This window comes from Chiloscyllium plagiosum, unplaced genomic scaffold (assembly GCF_037043375.1).
Source record: "Chiloscyllium plagiosum isolate Xiang-an unplaced genomic scaffold, Cpla_swu_hap1 HiC_scaffold_4, whole genome shotgun sequence".
NCBI classification, from domain to species: domain Eukaryota; kingdom Metazoa; phylum Chordata; class Chondrichthyes; order Orectolobiformes; family Hemiscylliidae; genus Chiloscyllium; species Chiloscyllium plagiosum.
This window is the reverse complement of record NW_028270142.1, coordinates 98,039,294-98,054,933: the sequence shown is the minus strand read 5'-3', so window position 1 is coordinate 98,054,933 and position 15,640 is coordinate 98,039,294. Positions and strand designations below refer to the sequence as shown.

Below are 15,640 nucleotides of genomic sequence, written 5' to 3'. Positions count from 1 at the left end.
TCAATTTTCAACTATACTCAATTTAACTTTCAACTGAAAAATACTGGTCAGATATTTTGCAAAAATTAAACACTTGCTCTTTTCGTTGAAAGTTCTGCTTACATACTGTAAAAGTATTCTCTTCAAATCACTTTCTGTCATCCCAAGTTTGTAAACTCACTGTTTACAACACAGGCTTTGCTAGCTTCTTAAGTGTAGTCACTTTAGGTCAGAAATCTCCTGGTTTTAGTGTTCCTAAATCTGGAGTCATGTGTTTCGAACTCTTTCATTTTTCAGCTCAGCTAGCCCAGAAGTTCAATCATTCAGTACAGCACGTTAAAACCCGACTGGTCACAACAGCCTTCCAAATGATTCCCATTTGAAAGAGATGCTCCCAACATTCAGTATATTCTGAAACAAAACTAAAGTTCATGAATACAGAACAACACTCAATAACCTATGCACCCCTGAAATTAACTTTGGATTGATTCTTTCTTTCTGCATTATCACCAAGGCAACTTGTTCATATGATCAGTTACCAGAAGCAGGTGACTATTTAGAAATAATGCTTCAGGAAAAAGTTTTTAAAGAGACCATCAACCAAACATGAAATAGGTCTCTTGCAAAAGAAAAGCACATTGGCCATCATAGATGCCTAATGTTCTACCATGTCATCTTTGAAAATCCTGCTCAAACTGTTCACAGAGATCAAGTATAGTTTATTATTTGAGCGCACACAGTAGATTCTGAAGTTCTTCATGGTTTGCCTTGTTTGTGCTGTGGCGGGGGGTTCAGCACGGTCAGATTTTCTCACCACCAGCACACAAGGATGTCAGATATTAAGCAGGGCTTGGAACCATTGATGATTGATTTCAGGGTATCATGGATTATCTGCATTGATTATATTTCTTGAATGGTGTCCAAGTGTTTTGTGTGGCTACTCACTACCCACACAGAGGAGTAGTATTCTGCTGTACAGCACATAAAATTAAAGCTGGCAAAATAAGAGCTGGTGTCAGGTTTTTTCCAATTCATGCTTACTTTTATAAAAGCAAAATACTACTGGTGTAGAAAAGCTGAAACAAACGCAGAACATTGGATAAATTCAGCAAGTCTGGCAGCATCTGCGGTGAGAGAAACAAGTTAACGTTTTGAGTCCAGTATAACTTTTCTTCTGAACTGAAGAACCTGAAATATTAACTCCATTTCACTCCTCACACATGCTCTCAACAGCCAAATATTTCCACAATTCTCTGTTTATCTTTCAGATTTTCAGAACCATATTATTTTGTTTTGTAATACAATATCCACTTTACAAATTCCCAGAACTCCAGCTTTGAGCAATGCATATGGTAGCCTGCATAGTGTAGTCACCTGGTATTCAAAGCTAGCAAGGTGCAGCAAAAAAAAAATTCCACAAGGTACATTTGATAGAAGTAACTTTAGAAGGTATTTGTGGTTCCTTTTGGTTAAATTAACCTAAAAGCAAAAATACAGACCAAGGAGAAATTACATTGAATGGTGATAAGAAATCTGGACCTTTTGCACAACCTAGTAAATGACTACAACAGCCAGAAAACAAAATTTCCATAATAAAATTCCATTGCTGTAACTGCAAGAAATAGGATAAATAGGCAATCTTTAATTTACCAGACTTAATTAAATAAAGACTGCAGAAGCAGAGATATGACACTTTAATCTTTTGTGCCTTTTTTAGAAAAAACAACAGCTTTGGTCAATATAAAAACTGAATTACAAAGAATTTCTTTGTTGTAATTCTACATGACAGGTGGTCCCAGGGAAAATGTCAACCTCTTATACAAAACACATTCTGTAAACACTTCATGAGATATACAAGGTAGTCTGGCCCAAGTAAACATTGAACTAACTGAACCATCCAAGTTGTGTCACAATCCATTTGAACACTGAACAGTTAGAGAAGGCAGGATATATTTTAAGTTGTTTGCCTAATAAGCAACAAGCTACCGAAAATTAAACAACTCACTGACTGTACATTTGCTGTAATCTGCACTGTGATTATCACACTAGTGTGCATTCTACTTGTCCAGATGCTTACTAGACATTAGCATATCATGTAAGATTACTGATGGGTATTTCATGCTGGCCTTGCAGCAATGCCCACAACCCTTGAAATAAAAGAAGTGAAAAATGTTATAGTTGCATTAACATCAAGTGTTTTGGCCAGGTTCTACTATTAGGCACAGTTCCTCCACATATTACCTTCAACATAGAACTATGTGAACTGGCAGAATTATGGTGAAACTGGACTAAAAAGACCACGTGTTTATAAGAACAAACATCTTTACTGGTCAACAAACAGCACATCAGGAGACTACTTGTTCAGTTCTAAACTGAGATAGACTTTCCTGTACATTATAAAGACAAAAAAAAACACTCTCCTAAAGTGCAAGAACCAAAAGGCACTTAAAAGTGTGCAGTATATAAAAATAATCAAATTTCCCTGCTACCCTATTAAAAAAGGCAGTTGAAAAGTCATTAGTGAAGTAAAATCTTTTTTGCAACATGAGATTATGCCATGGCAGTATCACATTCAACTGCAGGAAAAAAAATTGTTTGCTACATGGCAGTACGAAAAAACAAACTGAACAATTCTATAAAATAGATGTCCATGCAGGACTTAAACACGTAAAGGACACAAGTTCAGAAACCTTAAACTTTTGTCTTGACCATAATGCTGTAGTGAACTTCACAAATAGAAACAAAGTAGTTCATGAAGGCTGAACAGGTGGTCCAGAGGTAGATTCAATATCTTGGGATGGCGATCACAATTTAAAACTGGCAATTTAAAATCTGCACATCAAAAAGATCACAGACACCTTCATTTTCATCCAGGTTGAAACTGTATTCATCAACTGGCGGAGGAGAAAGTCGAAGGAGGGGAAAGACTGCAGGATAAACAGACCATGTTATTTGGGGAAACTGAAACAAAACGCCAGTCACCAGATTCAAGCATTTACTTTTCTTTCCCCTTTGCCATGAATTATCTCCTCTTTGTTGGAAACATGTGGTTGCTCCTCACTTCTTTGTTGAGGATTTCATTAAATATAGTTTGGCGAAATAGTTTTTTCATTTGGGTGAGCTTCAGCAGGGTGCACAATTGTATGAACTAAATTCTGTTCTCAACTAAGTCATAAAGGTGCTCTTCCAGTCCAATTTTAACTCACTTACCTTAGCCCGTATTCCTATTTGTGCACAGACAAAAATCCAAGGTTTCCATGGCTCTTTTATTAAAAGGGTATTTTATTCCAGATTGTACAACTAAGATCTGGATTGGACAAACTCACCGAGCATCAGTTTAAGAACTGGCTTTTTGACTCAAAGCTCATTCTACTAATAACCTGCACTCTACAATTATGGCATAGAGTCATTGAGTCCTATAGCAGGGAGACAGGCCATGTGGCAACCAAACATCCATCCACGTTAACCTCACTTCCCTGAACTTGGCACATATCCTTCTAATCCTTTCCTATCCATGTATTTGTCAAACCTTTCAAATTTTGCTAATGTACCTCCTCAACCACTTCTGCTGGCAGCTCATTCCATATGCATACCACCCTCTGTATAAAAACGTTACCCCTCAGATTCCCTTTTATTCTTTCTCCTCTAACCTTAAACTGATGCCTTCTAGTCCTCGATTTTCCAACCCTGGGAAAAAGACTGAGTACATTTCACTCTATCTATGCTTCTCATCATCTTATACCCTTCTATAGTATCACTCCTCAGTCACCTACACTCTAAAGGTAAAAGTCTTAGCTTGTCCAACCTCTCCCTATAGCTCAGATCATTGAATCCAGACATTTCTTCTGTAAATTTCTTCTGCATTCTTTCTAATTTAATAAGATCCTTCCTATAACAAGGTGACCTAAACTGAATACAATACTCCGAGTGCTGCCTCACTGACATCCTGTATAACTGCAATATAACTTCCCAAGTTCTATATTCAATGCCCTGATAAAGGCCAGTGTACCTAAAGCCTTCTTCAGTGCCCTGTCTACCTGGGACTCCACTTTCAGTAAATTGTGAACCTGAACTCCAAGGTCCCTCCGTTCCACTACACTCCTTAAGGTCCTACCATTCACCCTAAAACTCCTACTTTGATTTGACTTTCCAAACTGCAAAACCTCACACTTATCTATATTAAACTCTATTTGCCATTTCTTGGCCCACTTCCCCAGCTGATCAAGGTCCTGTTGCAATTTCTGATAACCTGCCTCTCTGCCCATGATACCGCCTATTTTAGTGTTATCAGCAAACTTTCTAATTATGCCTTGTACATTCTCATTCAAATCATTGATATCGATAACAAACAGTAATGGGCCCAGCACCGATCCCTGAGGCACTCCACTAGTCACAGGCGTCCAGTCTGACAAGCATCCTTCCACTATTACCCTCTGCTTCCCACCATCAAGCTGATTTTGTATCCAATTTGTCAGCTTGTCCTGGATTCCATGCAATCTAACCTTTCAGAGCAGCCTTCCATGTAGAACCTTATCAAAGGCCTTACTGAAATTCATATAGACTACATCTACTGTTCTGCCCTCATCAACCTTCCTGGTCACTTCATCAAAGAACTTTAATAAATTTGTGAGGCATGATATCCCACTCACAAAGCCAAGCTGACTACTCCTAATCAAACCCTGTCTTTCCAAATGCATATATATCTTAACTCTCTGAATCTCAAGTAAATTATCCACCACAGGTGGTAAATTAACTGGTCTATAATTCCCAGACTTTTCATTGCAGCTCTTCTTGAATAATGGCACAATATTTGCTAACCTCCAGTCTTCTAGGACCTCACCCGTGGCTAATGATGATGCAAAAATATCAGCCAGGGCATCTCCCTTCACTCTGAACGTCTCATTTTTTGGCTGCCATCACTCTATCTGGCTAACTGTTACAAACATTTGTCACACTGAGGACAGAGTTTTGCTCAATATTACGTGGCTTAGGTGGTTGCACCCTCACTTCCATCTGAAGATTATGGATTAGTAGAACTGTAAAGCAGAAAAGTAATGTTAAATATGTGTACAGCAGCTTGATGAGATCATACTTGGAAAACTCTGAACATTTCAGGTCTCCATATTATATAAAACAAAATATGGAGGCACTGCAAAGATTCATTAGGATTATGCTAGAACAGAGCATATATACTGATGAGCAAGTCCGAAAAGGGTAGAATTGTCTTCTCTAGAAAAGAGAAGGCTGAGGAATGATCTTATAAGAGGTCTTTAAGATTACAAAAGGATTTGGCAGGATAATTCGAAGGTACGAGTGCAAGTGCAGGTATGAAGCTACAGAAAAACAATGTTCCCTTTATAATGAGCCCACCTTAAGGAAACTGCACAATGCAACACACTGGGCACACTCCAAGAACAAAATTAGATGTGTGCAAAACGAAATATGTGCAAAAGAGACCAGAGTTAGGGGCTACATCTATAATAGAGTCACTCAAATTTAACAATGAATACAGGGAAATATGTTTACCCCAAAATAATAAGAATTAGAACTCACTAATAGAAGGACTATTTGAGCGTTTGACTAGAAGAGATGAATTTAAGGAAAATCCAAAGAAACACACAAAAAAAAGAAAATAATTTAAATGAAGTAGGGTAACAGAAAGCTTGTCTGAAGCATAAACACCAACATGGATACAATCGATTAAAATGTCTATTTCCATGCTAAACATTGTGTCCACTAGAGTTGAAGACACACACCATGGAAAGAGACCCTTTGGTCCAACCAGTCCATGCTGACCAGATATCGTAAGCTCAACCAGTCCCATTTGCCTGTGTTTGGTAGATAAGATGAATAACCATGGTCTTTTCCAGGGGTAGAGGAGACCAAACTAGAGGGCATTGGTTTAAGGTGAGGGGGAAAAGATTCAAAAGGAATCAGAGGGGCAACTTTTTCCACACAGAGGGGGATGTAGGTATGGAATGAGCTGTCAGAGAAAGTCGTAGGGGCAGGTACAATTACATTATTTAAAAGACATTTGGCCATGAATAGGAAAGCTTTAGAGGGATATGGCATAAATTGAAACTCTTAAAACAAATACCTTTGTGCTTTTGTTTGTTGGATTGTAATGTTGCTTCTTCTGTCAAGGATGTTGGATAGAATGATGGCTTACATACAATAGCAAGATTCATTTGATCAAAATGTATTAAATGTTACACATTTTTTGTGCTATATGTTTCACCATATGGATCAATAGAAAAATTGTCATTCACCTGGAAATTATATTTCTGTCAAAGACTCAGCAAGTTTCTACTTGTGGGAGATACAACGGTCTTCTGAAAAAAATAAAAAATGCAAATTTTACAGCAACATATAACTTACCATCTGATGATATAAATTCATCCATAATGTCTCCATCAATTGTTCCTGAAATTTAAAACATACAGGTCATTAAAAAAAATTGAATATCATGCAACCAGACGTTTCCAAAAGATTGCAAAATTATTTGGCTAAAATGTTACCTGGGTTTGTCTAATTCCAGGTTCCACCCCTGCTTGACAAGATGCATTCATGCCTGATTTTTAACTGAGAAGCCAATTATCGTTCAGAGAGTACATTCACCATTCAGCTAAAGATTGGCAGATGGGTACTGAAAATTGGGAGGGGAATGGGGGTAAAACAGAGAGATGGCCTCAAGTTGGAGGTGCTGTACTTAAAAAAGCCTTGCAACTTAAAAATGATCACAGGTACTAGACTGCCCATATGAAGCTGAAGCCTCTCTCAAAGGCATGTGGTCATTTGGCTGTGAATGGGGTGATGGGAGAAATCATTAAGAAACCGTGCCATCTCTTTTCTCTGGCTAAGTTAACAGGACACTTAATTCAGCCAAATGACTAACTGCTGTCATTCTATCCCCAGGTAAGCCTCCTACTTGGGACAGGAGTGTGGCAACAAATCAGCATGTTAGCCAGTGGAGGGAAGTCCACCCTCCTCTGAAGCTGAAAATTCAGCTTGTTTCAAATTATCAAAGGAATTTTTCCCTCACATACACTTTATTCTTAAATTTGGTAAAGATAATTTATTCAAAAGTGCAAATTTAATGCTGCATAAAGTGCAATACAGATTAGTTTCTTCCAATATGGGTTAGCAGGTTGTCTCATGACAGGTTATATTTACAATGTTTATAAATTGATTCATTCATAAAAGTTGGCAGAGCCCAAGGAATGTCTGCATGGGGAAGAACAATAATATCAGGTTATGGTTAATGTTATCTTCATGTCTATAACAGTCAACGTGTACATCAGGTACAGTCCCAAAAACAAAAACTTGCCAGGATTAAATGTGCAGGGAGTTGTGCACTTCTTTTCAGGCAATGAAGGTATACTCATCATTTCAACTAATTGTGTTAGGTTATCTTTTGTTGTTGCTATTGCACCGACATCCAACTGACTTGCATCTTGATAACAGGTAGCATAAAGAGAATTTTCTTTAGCATCTGATGTTATTTGTTCAAATGCAAAAATAGTTGGGTTACACATATTTAATGATATCAATTATACTTGAATGTAGTGAATGGAGCCCTTCTTTTCATAATATTAAGAGCGGGAAAGGTAAGGAACTCTTTTTATGCTCAGGCAAACAAGTTTCAGAGAATTTTAGATGGGGATCCAATTCCTGGAATCAGCCAGATGGACTAAAGTAGCTTTGCAAATAGTCTCAGGACTAATGTAAAATGTGTGGGCTAACACTTAACTGATCAAAGTTGTTTTGATTTTCAAATCAATTAAGAATTAATAATTTGCAATTTCCAAACAGTGGATTCCATAAGCTTTTAATAATTGAACAAAAATGAACACATCGTATTCTACTTCAATCCTGTATTCTCCCACAAATGTGTGAACTTCACACTATTAACTACTTGTCTAGTTATAGTTTACATATTGATGAAAAGTGTTAATCCTTGAAATAAAATGGCCCAGCAAGTTTTCAAATTATTGGGAGCACTAATATGTCACCCTTGAAACACAACAAGAGTCTCAGTTCCTAATGCCAGAGGTTATCTAATATTTAACATGCTGAACTCACAAGTGAAAGGAATACTTGCTTGGTTTGGACAGCTAAACAGTTCTGTGAACAGTTCAACATCATTCAGGATACAGCAGATTATTTGATCAATGCACCGACTTGTGTATACAACTCTATCTCCTCCATGCTGTAGTTGCTGAAAGTACTAATACAGTACTTAGACTGTACTTAGTACTTCCTGAAGAAGGGCCTGTGCCCGAAACGTCGAATCTCCTGTTCCCTGGATGCTGCCTGACCTGCTGTGCTGTTCCAGCAATAAAGTTTCAACTTAGACTGTGTCAACTAATCCAAGGAGGGCAAAAGCACTGTCATAGGAACACTACTACCAAATTATTGATGCTAGTCAATACTTTATGAGTTTGTTTAACACATGTCCCAACTCAAATATAGCAACTATACTGGTTGCTTCAAACGTAATACCAACTATCTTAACTAATCAGTTATTTTTCAGATGTCACATTAAAGTAAACAAAACAGCAATCACCAGAGGCAAAGAACCCAAACAAAAGTGACAGCACTAGCCCATGCTTTCACAGACAATAATATCTCTGAAGATAGCATACAATGCAAATCAGAAAGAAAAATATTTTATTTTAGCAACAAAGACCTAGCTCCAAAAGATATACATTAGTGTTGAGGACGCATTTTAATTTTCGCAGCCCAAAGTGACAATTTTAAAATTGTACCATTAGTTTGACTGATACTTTAGACCAAAATAAATTAAACAAACCTGAAAAACAAGAATAAAAGTGGAATCAGAAAAGAAAATGTGGCTGTTTGCACTACATAAAATCAATAGTCTTTATCTTAGATTTTCCTTACCACTTGAATCTTCTGTTTTGATTTGGTCATATGAAGTTGGAGGATGTTTGAGAATGCTCCCAACGTCTAAAGGAAGCAGTGATTGTAATCCGTTCTGTTCCCGAATGTTCTGTAGTGATTCAGTTGTCAACCCTTTGTAAATTTCTGGTGTATCTCTCATGTTTGAGTAAGAGACATCTGATCCAATACCAGATAGCTGCTGGCCACAATCTGATTTTAAAATAGTTATAACATTTAAAATCAATACATGGCAACGGTCATTGTCTAATTATTCCTTACAAGGAAAGGACAAATGAAGAAAATAGTAGCTCTCTAGCAAGGCAAATCAAGATCCAAGATTTTTCAAGGAATATTACTTTATGCAACGTGAAATAGTTCCAATGGACTGTTGGTCCATTAATATATTTATATATAATAAATTTATGACAAAAAATAATGAGTATGAGAATGTTTAGTAGCTCAAACTTAAACTTGATTTCACCTTCCTAGTTGAATTTTATATTGTCACATGTAATCCTTAGATTAGATTAGATTAGATTCCCCACAGTGCGGAAACAGGCCCTTTGGCCCAACAAGTCCACAACGATCCTCTGAAGAATGACCCACCCACACCCCTTTTCCCCCTGACTAATGCACCTAACACTATGGGCAAATTAGCATGGCCAATTCACCTAACTTGCACATCTTTGGAGTGTGGGAGGAAACCAGAGGACCCAGAGGAAACCCACACAGACATAGGGAGAACGTGCAAACTCCACACAGACAGTCACCCGATGTTGGAATCGAACCTGGGACCCTGGTGCTGTGAGGTAGCAGTGCTAACCACTGAGCCACCGTGCCGCCCTATAATCTGTGGATATGTAATTTTACGCAAGACCAGGCATCTTTTGTGCATAACCTACGTAAATGTAAGTCACTAATTCCCCACAACTCACCAGAAGACTGTTTGGGTAAGGGTACCTGAACAAGGTACGGTTCCTTTAGGGAGAAAACTCGGTCTGAAAGAAGTGGAGTTGAAGTTGGTTTTTCTGGTAATGATGGTATTGCAAGCTCTTGTTGCAATTGCATTAGGTCATCTGGTGGTGGAACTGGAAACACTACAGGCTTTGAACAGTTGGACTCCTTATTAATAAGTAGAACATGAATAGGTCCTGACTGACTCTTCAAATTAATCTGGTACTTTTTTTGTCCATTTGGTCCCTTTTATTGAGAAGAGAAAACAAACATTTAAAAATTCCAATGGTTAATACTGAACTTCTTAATTCCACTTTATACACTAAATATTCCTAACAACAAGATTGCAAGCAACTCAGACATTTGTGCTCGTGAATCATGCTCACTGACCTTGACCTTGATTACCCAAACCTAGAGCCAGCCATAAACAAGAGTGCTTCCCCTTAAACACCATATTAAATGAAAAGATCACCCTTCTTCCAGAATCCAATATTATCATCCTCTCTTTAATCTGTTCTGATCTGATTTCTGATAATATCCTCAGCTGATCCCAGCCCCCTTGATCCCTGGATTTGATAATTTCAGAACTCAGAGGGGGCTCAATTACCAGGAGTGCTGTTGTGACTACAAGTGGGCAGATTGTGCATTCCTGCTTATTAACTGGCTGTTACACCTTGCTGGTTCTTTAACAATGTAGAAATATCTTTGGGCTTCACCATTTAGAGGACAGACCACAGTCTCTTCTCACCCAGTTCTACCAGTGCCCCATTCCCACTCTTTCACCCACAAAGGACCTTGTTTATTCTTGTTCATTACTAAATAAGAATATAAGTTCAAACAATCACCTGTTTTTCTCTTTACAGTTTCTGGTGGGATTGCTATATATTTTAAGCATTTTTTAAAACTGAAATACCAGAAATAAATGTATTTTTTATTTTATAGCTGATTCAAACTATATACAATTATTTAACCATCAAGTTCATTAGATGGGTATCATAAACAGACTCTTCATTTAAGCTACACGTTTACCTCAAGCAGTAGACACAGAATTTCATTATTGCCATTTATAAAATCTAAACTACACCATCCCAACATCTAAGTATTTCAAGAGTTAACACAGACATGGGCATCACTTTCTTCTCAAATTATAAGAATGCACTGGTCAAACCCAAAGAACATCTCTTTAATTCTCAGGATAAGTGACATTATTAGATCATGCATTTTCATGACAACCAGAAGTACTTTTCAACTGAATTCAAAATAACACATGCACTTTCTTTTTGCTCTGACACGAGTCCAACTTGTCTATTTCTACTTAAGACTAATTGAAAAAGCTTGTAGCTTTACATGTGACACATTTGCTACAGGAGATGCGGGAAAGCACTTGACCACGGTGGTGGGGGGTGTGGGGGGGGGGGGGCATTTGTTCAGAAGAATGGGGGACATCTGTTCTTAGTGTCAATTGATCAGTGTAAATAAGGTGATAACATTTATTTACTTGGGGAATGTGTGGAGTACTTCCTTCTCATCCTGGGGGCTGGAAGATTGCACATATTTCACAGTTGGATGTCAGATAACTACAATTCTGGTTATATTGAAAACTCTTAACAAAACTCATTCTCAATAGGAAAAGAACTTGTAATTTAATAAGCTGAGTGGAATATGCTCGTAATAGAACAGTCCTGATACACTTTCATATATACCACACTGAGCAGATTTGAATTTATGAAACTCAGCTCCCTCATTTTGACTGTTCTGGAATGTGAATGCCTCATTACTCTCACAGGCTAGGAAAACATGAAGGCTGAAACTGACATAGTAAGGAAGTTGGAAGATGTTCATGTGTGAGTGTGAGAGAGAAAACATTCTTCTGTAAATTACATCCACTGACCAAAGGGTTCAAGGGACACACAGAGAGAGAGAGAGAGAGAGACAGAGAGACAGACAGAGACAGACAGGCAGGACGGTAGCTGGTGGAAAGATTAAATCTTTGTGGTCTAATTTGAGTGAACACTAGCTTGTCATGGATTGAATGTTTGTGTGTTGCTCCCTCGAGCTCGAGATCTGGGAATGTTATGAATTTAATTTGCATTCTGGGAAACTAAGATGATTTTAAAAGAAAAAGCCATTTTGTAGGACAATATACTGGACATGTTCGCTGAGCAAGGTTACCTCATGACCTTTCCCACATAGTTAGACTAGTCCTCATTATGATGTACTGTTAAAAGGGAAGGTTATCTAGCCAAAGCAAATGACCATTTGGCCTGGCTGGACCAAGGCTTCCCACTTTGATGTGCATGTAGCTTAATTAGTCAAGCATACTTAGACCTGTCAATGAGTTTCTCTTCCTCTGCAAACTTTTGCTATTTTATTGCTGCTTATCTGATTAAGGACATGTGGCATTTTTGTAATTTTAAAAGCAATTCCTGTATCAAGACAGCTTGTTTGCAGCAATAAGGGGAGTAGCCTGAGAGCACTCTTAGGGGTAAGAGCTAGCGCCGCTACTCTGCTAATGGTTTTAGAACCTTAGCTTAAGCCTGGTTTGTAAGTATCAATGTTATAGTGTAACATTGATGTCATTGGTAAATAAAGGTAATAATTTTAACTAAACTATCTGTAAAAGTTTCATATTCCAGATTACCACAGAATACGATCTCTGGGAAGAACCAAGAGAGGTTTACAGGTCGAGTCCATCAGGGATTCTCTGAGCCTTCTTGAATAGGTACTTGAACATAACCTCCCCATCGCTCACAATACTTCCAAGTTTTGCATCCACAAATTTTGCACGATTAGCCAAGTCTAGATTATTAATCTAAATCACAAAGAACAGCAGTTTTCACTGACCCATGGAGACCTTCACTCTAATCCTTCTCCAGTCTGAAAATCAACTGCTTACTAGTGCCATTTCCTGTTACTCATGAAATTTTGCATCAATTTTAATCACAAGTCTATTGTCCAACACTTTATCACACCTTTTGGAAATCCATCAACAGCCTTATCTTCGTCGACCCTTTGTTATGTCATTAAAAAGATAAGCAATTAACTAAACACAATTTGTTATTAACAAATTAATGCTGCCTTTCCTTGACTGACTTTCATTTGTCCACACAACAGTTAAGTTTGCCCTGAATTACTGTCTATAAAAAGCTTTCCCATTATGGAGGATAAACTGACTGGCCTGAAGTTGCCGAACCTAAATTTAAACCTTTACAGCAAAGTTAACTTAACTGTGTACTCATTAAAATGTGTATTATAAAGTGCAAAAATTCATGCCTTCATCTCGATATCATAACGTTAATGCAAAATCACAAGAATAAGCAAGCTAATCATAAAAAGAAGTAAGTGCAGGGTACAACATACCAGTTCAGGAATTGGAACTTCCAGTTGTGTGCCAGATGGGGCCTGGATAGCAAGAAGTGTATCACCTGTTATGGAAGCACTAATGAGTTAGAAAACAAAGTTCCGTGGTTCAAACAAATATTTATCATAATTCTATAAATGGACTGAGACCAAAATATACACTTTAAAAACAATAACTTCAAATATTAATTCTCAATGTTTCTTCTGACAACCAAAACATTCAATTGGTCTCAATCATTTTTAAACATTACATTGCAACATCTTGACTCAGTGTATTAATTTGAAGGCGATATGAGAGATATAGAGAAATTCAAAAGAGAATTTCAAAAGAAAGTCAAATACTAAATTTCCTGCAGGCCATTGAAATCGTTAATATCTCATACCAGGCCACTTTTTCTTCGCTTTAAACTTTTAGACACTTCTGACATAGAACTGGAATCAACCTCTACTCATACTTCTAATAAACAGAAAACAGCAATGTGGTCTTCCACTCAATCATGGTAAGCAACATGAGTTAAATTCCTCAGGCTGCTAATGCAAGTATAGTAACACAGAAAAAAAGTGTTCCATTACTTTCTAGCAGAAGATATCATGAAACCTACACAACAACGTTCAAGTTGCAGCCCTAGGCAATACCATTAGAGCCATTTAGAAAATCTAAACCACACCATCTCAACAACTAGACATTTCAAGAGTTAACATAAATATGGGTGTCACTTTCTTTCTAAAATTATAATGATGTGGAGATGCCAGTGTTGGACTAGGGTGGACAGAAGTCACACGACACCAGGTTATAGTCCAACGGGTGTATTTGAAATCACAAGCTTTCAGAGGTCAGCTCCTTCACCTGTTGGTGAAGGAAGCTGAATAACCTACTGAACTGTAACCTGCTGTCAGGTGACTTTTAATCAAACTATAATAATTCTGTTCTCTTTCTCAAATTAATTCTTCCTAATTTGTCAATAATCTATATAATTTATAGGGAACATGCATTTAATGTTGTTAAATTGTTCTCAAACCTCCACACTATGAACCTTTATGACCCAGGAAGACAATGAAAACCACGGCACTAATAGAATTTTGCATTTCTATGTTTTACATGATTCAATGTTCCAAGATGCTTCATTGGAATATTTTCAAACAAAACAGAGGCCTGGCAACACAAGTAGCTATTAGTGTCAAGGATACAAAGCTTGATAAAAGTATTATGTTTTAAGGAATACCTTGAAGGAGAAAGAGAAGTGCTCAGGTTTTGGAATGGAATGCAAGAATGTAGGGGCTTGGCAGCTAAACACATGGTCACCAGAGGGGTAGTGTTTAAAACTAAGGATGCTAAAAAAAAAACAGAATTGAAGGAGTTCACATCTCAAAGTTGCATGCCTCAATTACAAGATTAGAGCTGATGAGGTCAAGTAGAGATCTAAAGACACAAAAGAGAATTTTAAAATTACAGAGCTGCTACACAAGCAATCAATGGGTATCACACAAGGTCATGTGATATTGAGAAAGTTTTGGATGACCTTGAGATTATTGGAGACCAGGTACATGTTAGACAGACAAGCCGAGGAAGTAACAATCATGAAAGTGGTGTTTCAGAGGTTAATTTGGGGCTATTGAACAGGAAGGCAGAGAAGTCAAGCAATGTTATGGAGGTGGTCACGTTGTTTGCATAGATATGTGGTCAAAAGCTCATCCAAGTCAAATATGACACCAAAGTCATGACTGGTTCTGCCACAGACATTTGCCAAGAGGAGGAATGGAGTCAGCAGCTAGTGAACAGAAAGGTCTGAGGAAGGGTCACTGGACCGTAATTGTTTACTGTGATTTCTCTTCACAGATGCTGCCAGACCTACTGAGCTTTTCCAGCACTTCTGTTTTTGGTTATGATTTACAGGACCTGCAGTTCTTTTAGTTTTAGTGAACAGAGTTTAGAACATAGAACAATACAGCACAGAACAGGCCCTTCGGCCCACGATGTTGTGCAAACATTTGGCCTAGCTTAAGCACCCATCCATGTACCTATCCAATTGCCGCTTAAAGGTCACCAAAGATTCTGACTCTACCACTCCCACAGGCAGCGCATTCCATGCCCCCACCACTCTCTGGGTAAAGAACCCACCCCTGACATCTCCCCTAAACCTTCCACCCTTCACCTTAAATTTATGTCCCCTTGTAACACTCTGTTGTACCCGGGGAAAAAGTTTCTGACTGTCTACTCTATCTATTCCTCTGATCATCTTATAAACCTCTATCAAGTCACCCCTCATCCTTCGCCGTTCCAACGAGAAAAGGCCTAGCACTCTCAATCTATCCTCGTACGATCTATTCTCCATTCCAGGCAACATCCTGGTAAATCTTCTCTGCACCCTCTCCAAAGCTTCCACATCTTTCCTAAAGTGAGGCGACCAGAACTGCACACAGTACTCCAAATGTGGCCTAACCA

General features: G+C 38.0%; 1 protein-coding gene across 5 annotated transcripts in view; it reads right to left on the bottom strand.

Annotated features, from left to right (window-relative positions):
- LOC122549026 (transcription factor E2F5-like) overlaps positions 1-15,640 on the bottom strand; it is a 77,997-nt gene that overhangs the window by 45,686 nt on the left and 16,671 nt on the right. For 3 of the 5 annotated variants that reach the window (XR_015757007.1, XM_087986504.1, XM_087986502.1), the window contains exons 5-8: positions 13,198-13,262; positions 9,819-10,083; positions 8,884-9,093; positions 6,358-6,402 (exon numbers count right to left, since the gene is read on the bottom strand). Coding sequence is in view for 4 of the 5 variants with exons in the window: in XM_087986504.1 (XP_087842630.1) it covers positions 6,358-6,402; positions 8,884-9,093; positions 9,819-10,083; positions 13,198-13,262 (585 nt within the window). In the remaining variant the exon portion in view is untranslated. Of the gene's footprint in view, positions 1-1,658; positions 2,907-6,357; positions 6,403-8,883; positions 9,094-9,818; positions 10,084-13,197; positions 13,263-15,640 lie in introns of those variants that run through there. The other 2 variants (XM_087986503.1, XM_087986501.1) reach the window with 1 other exon arrangement.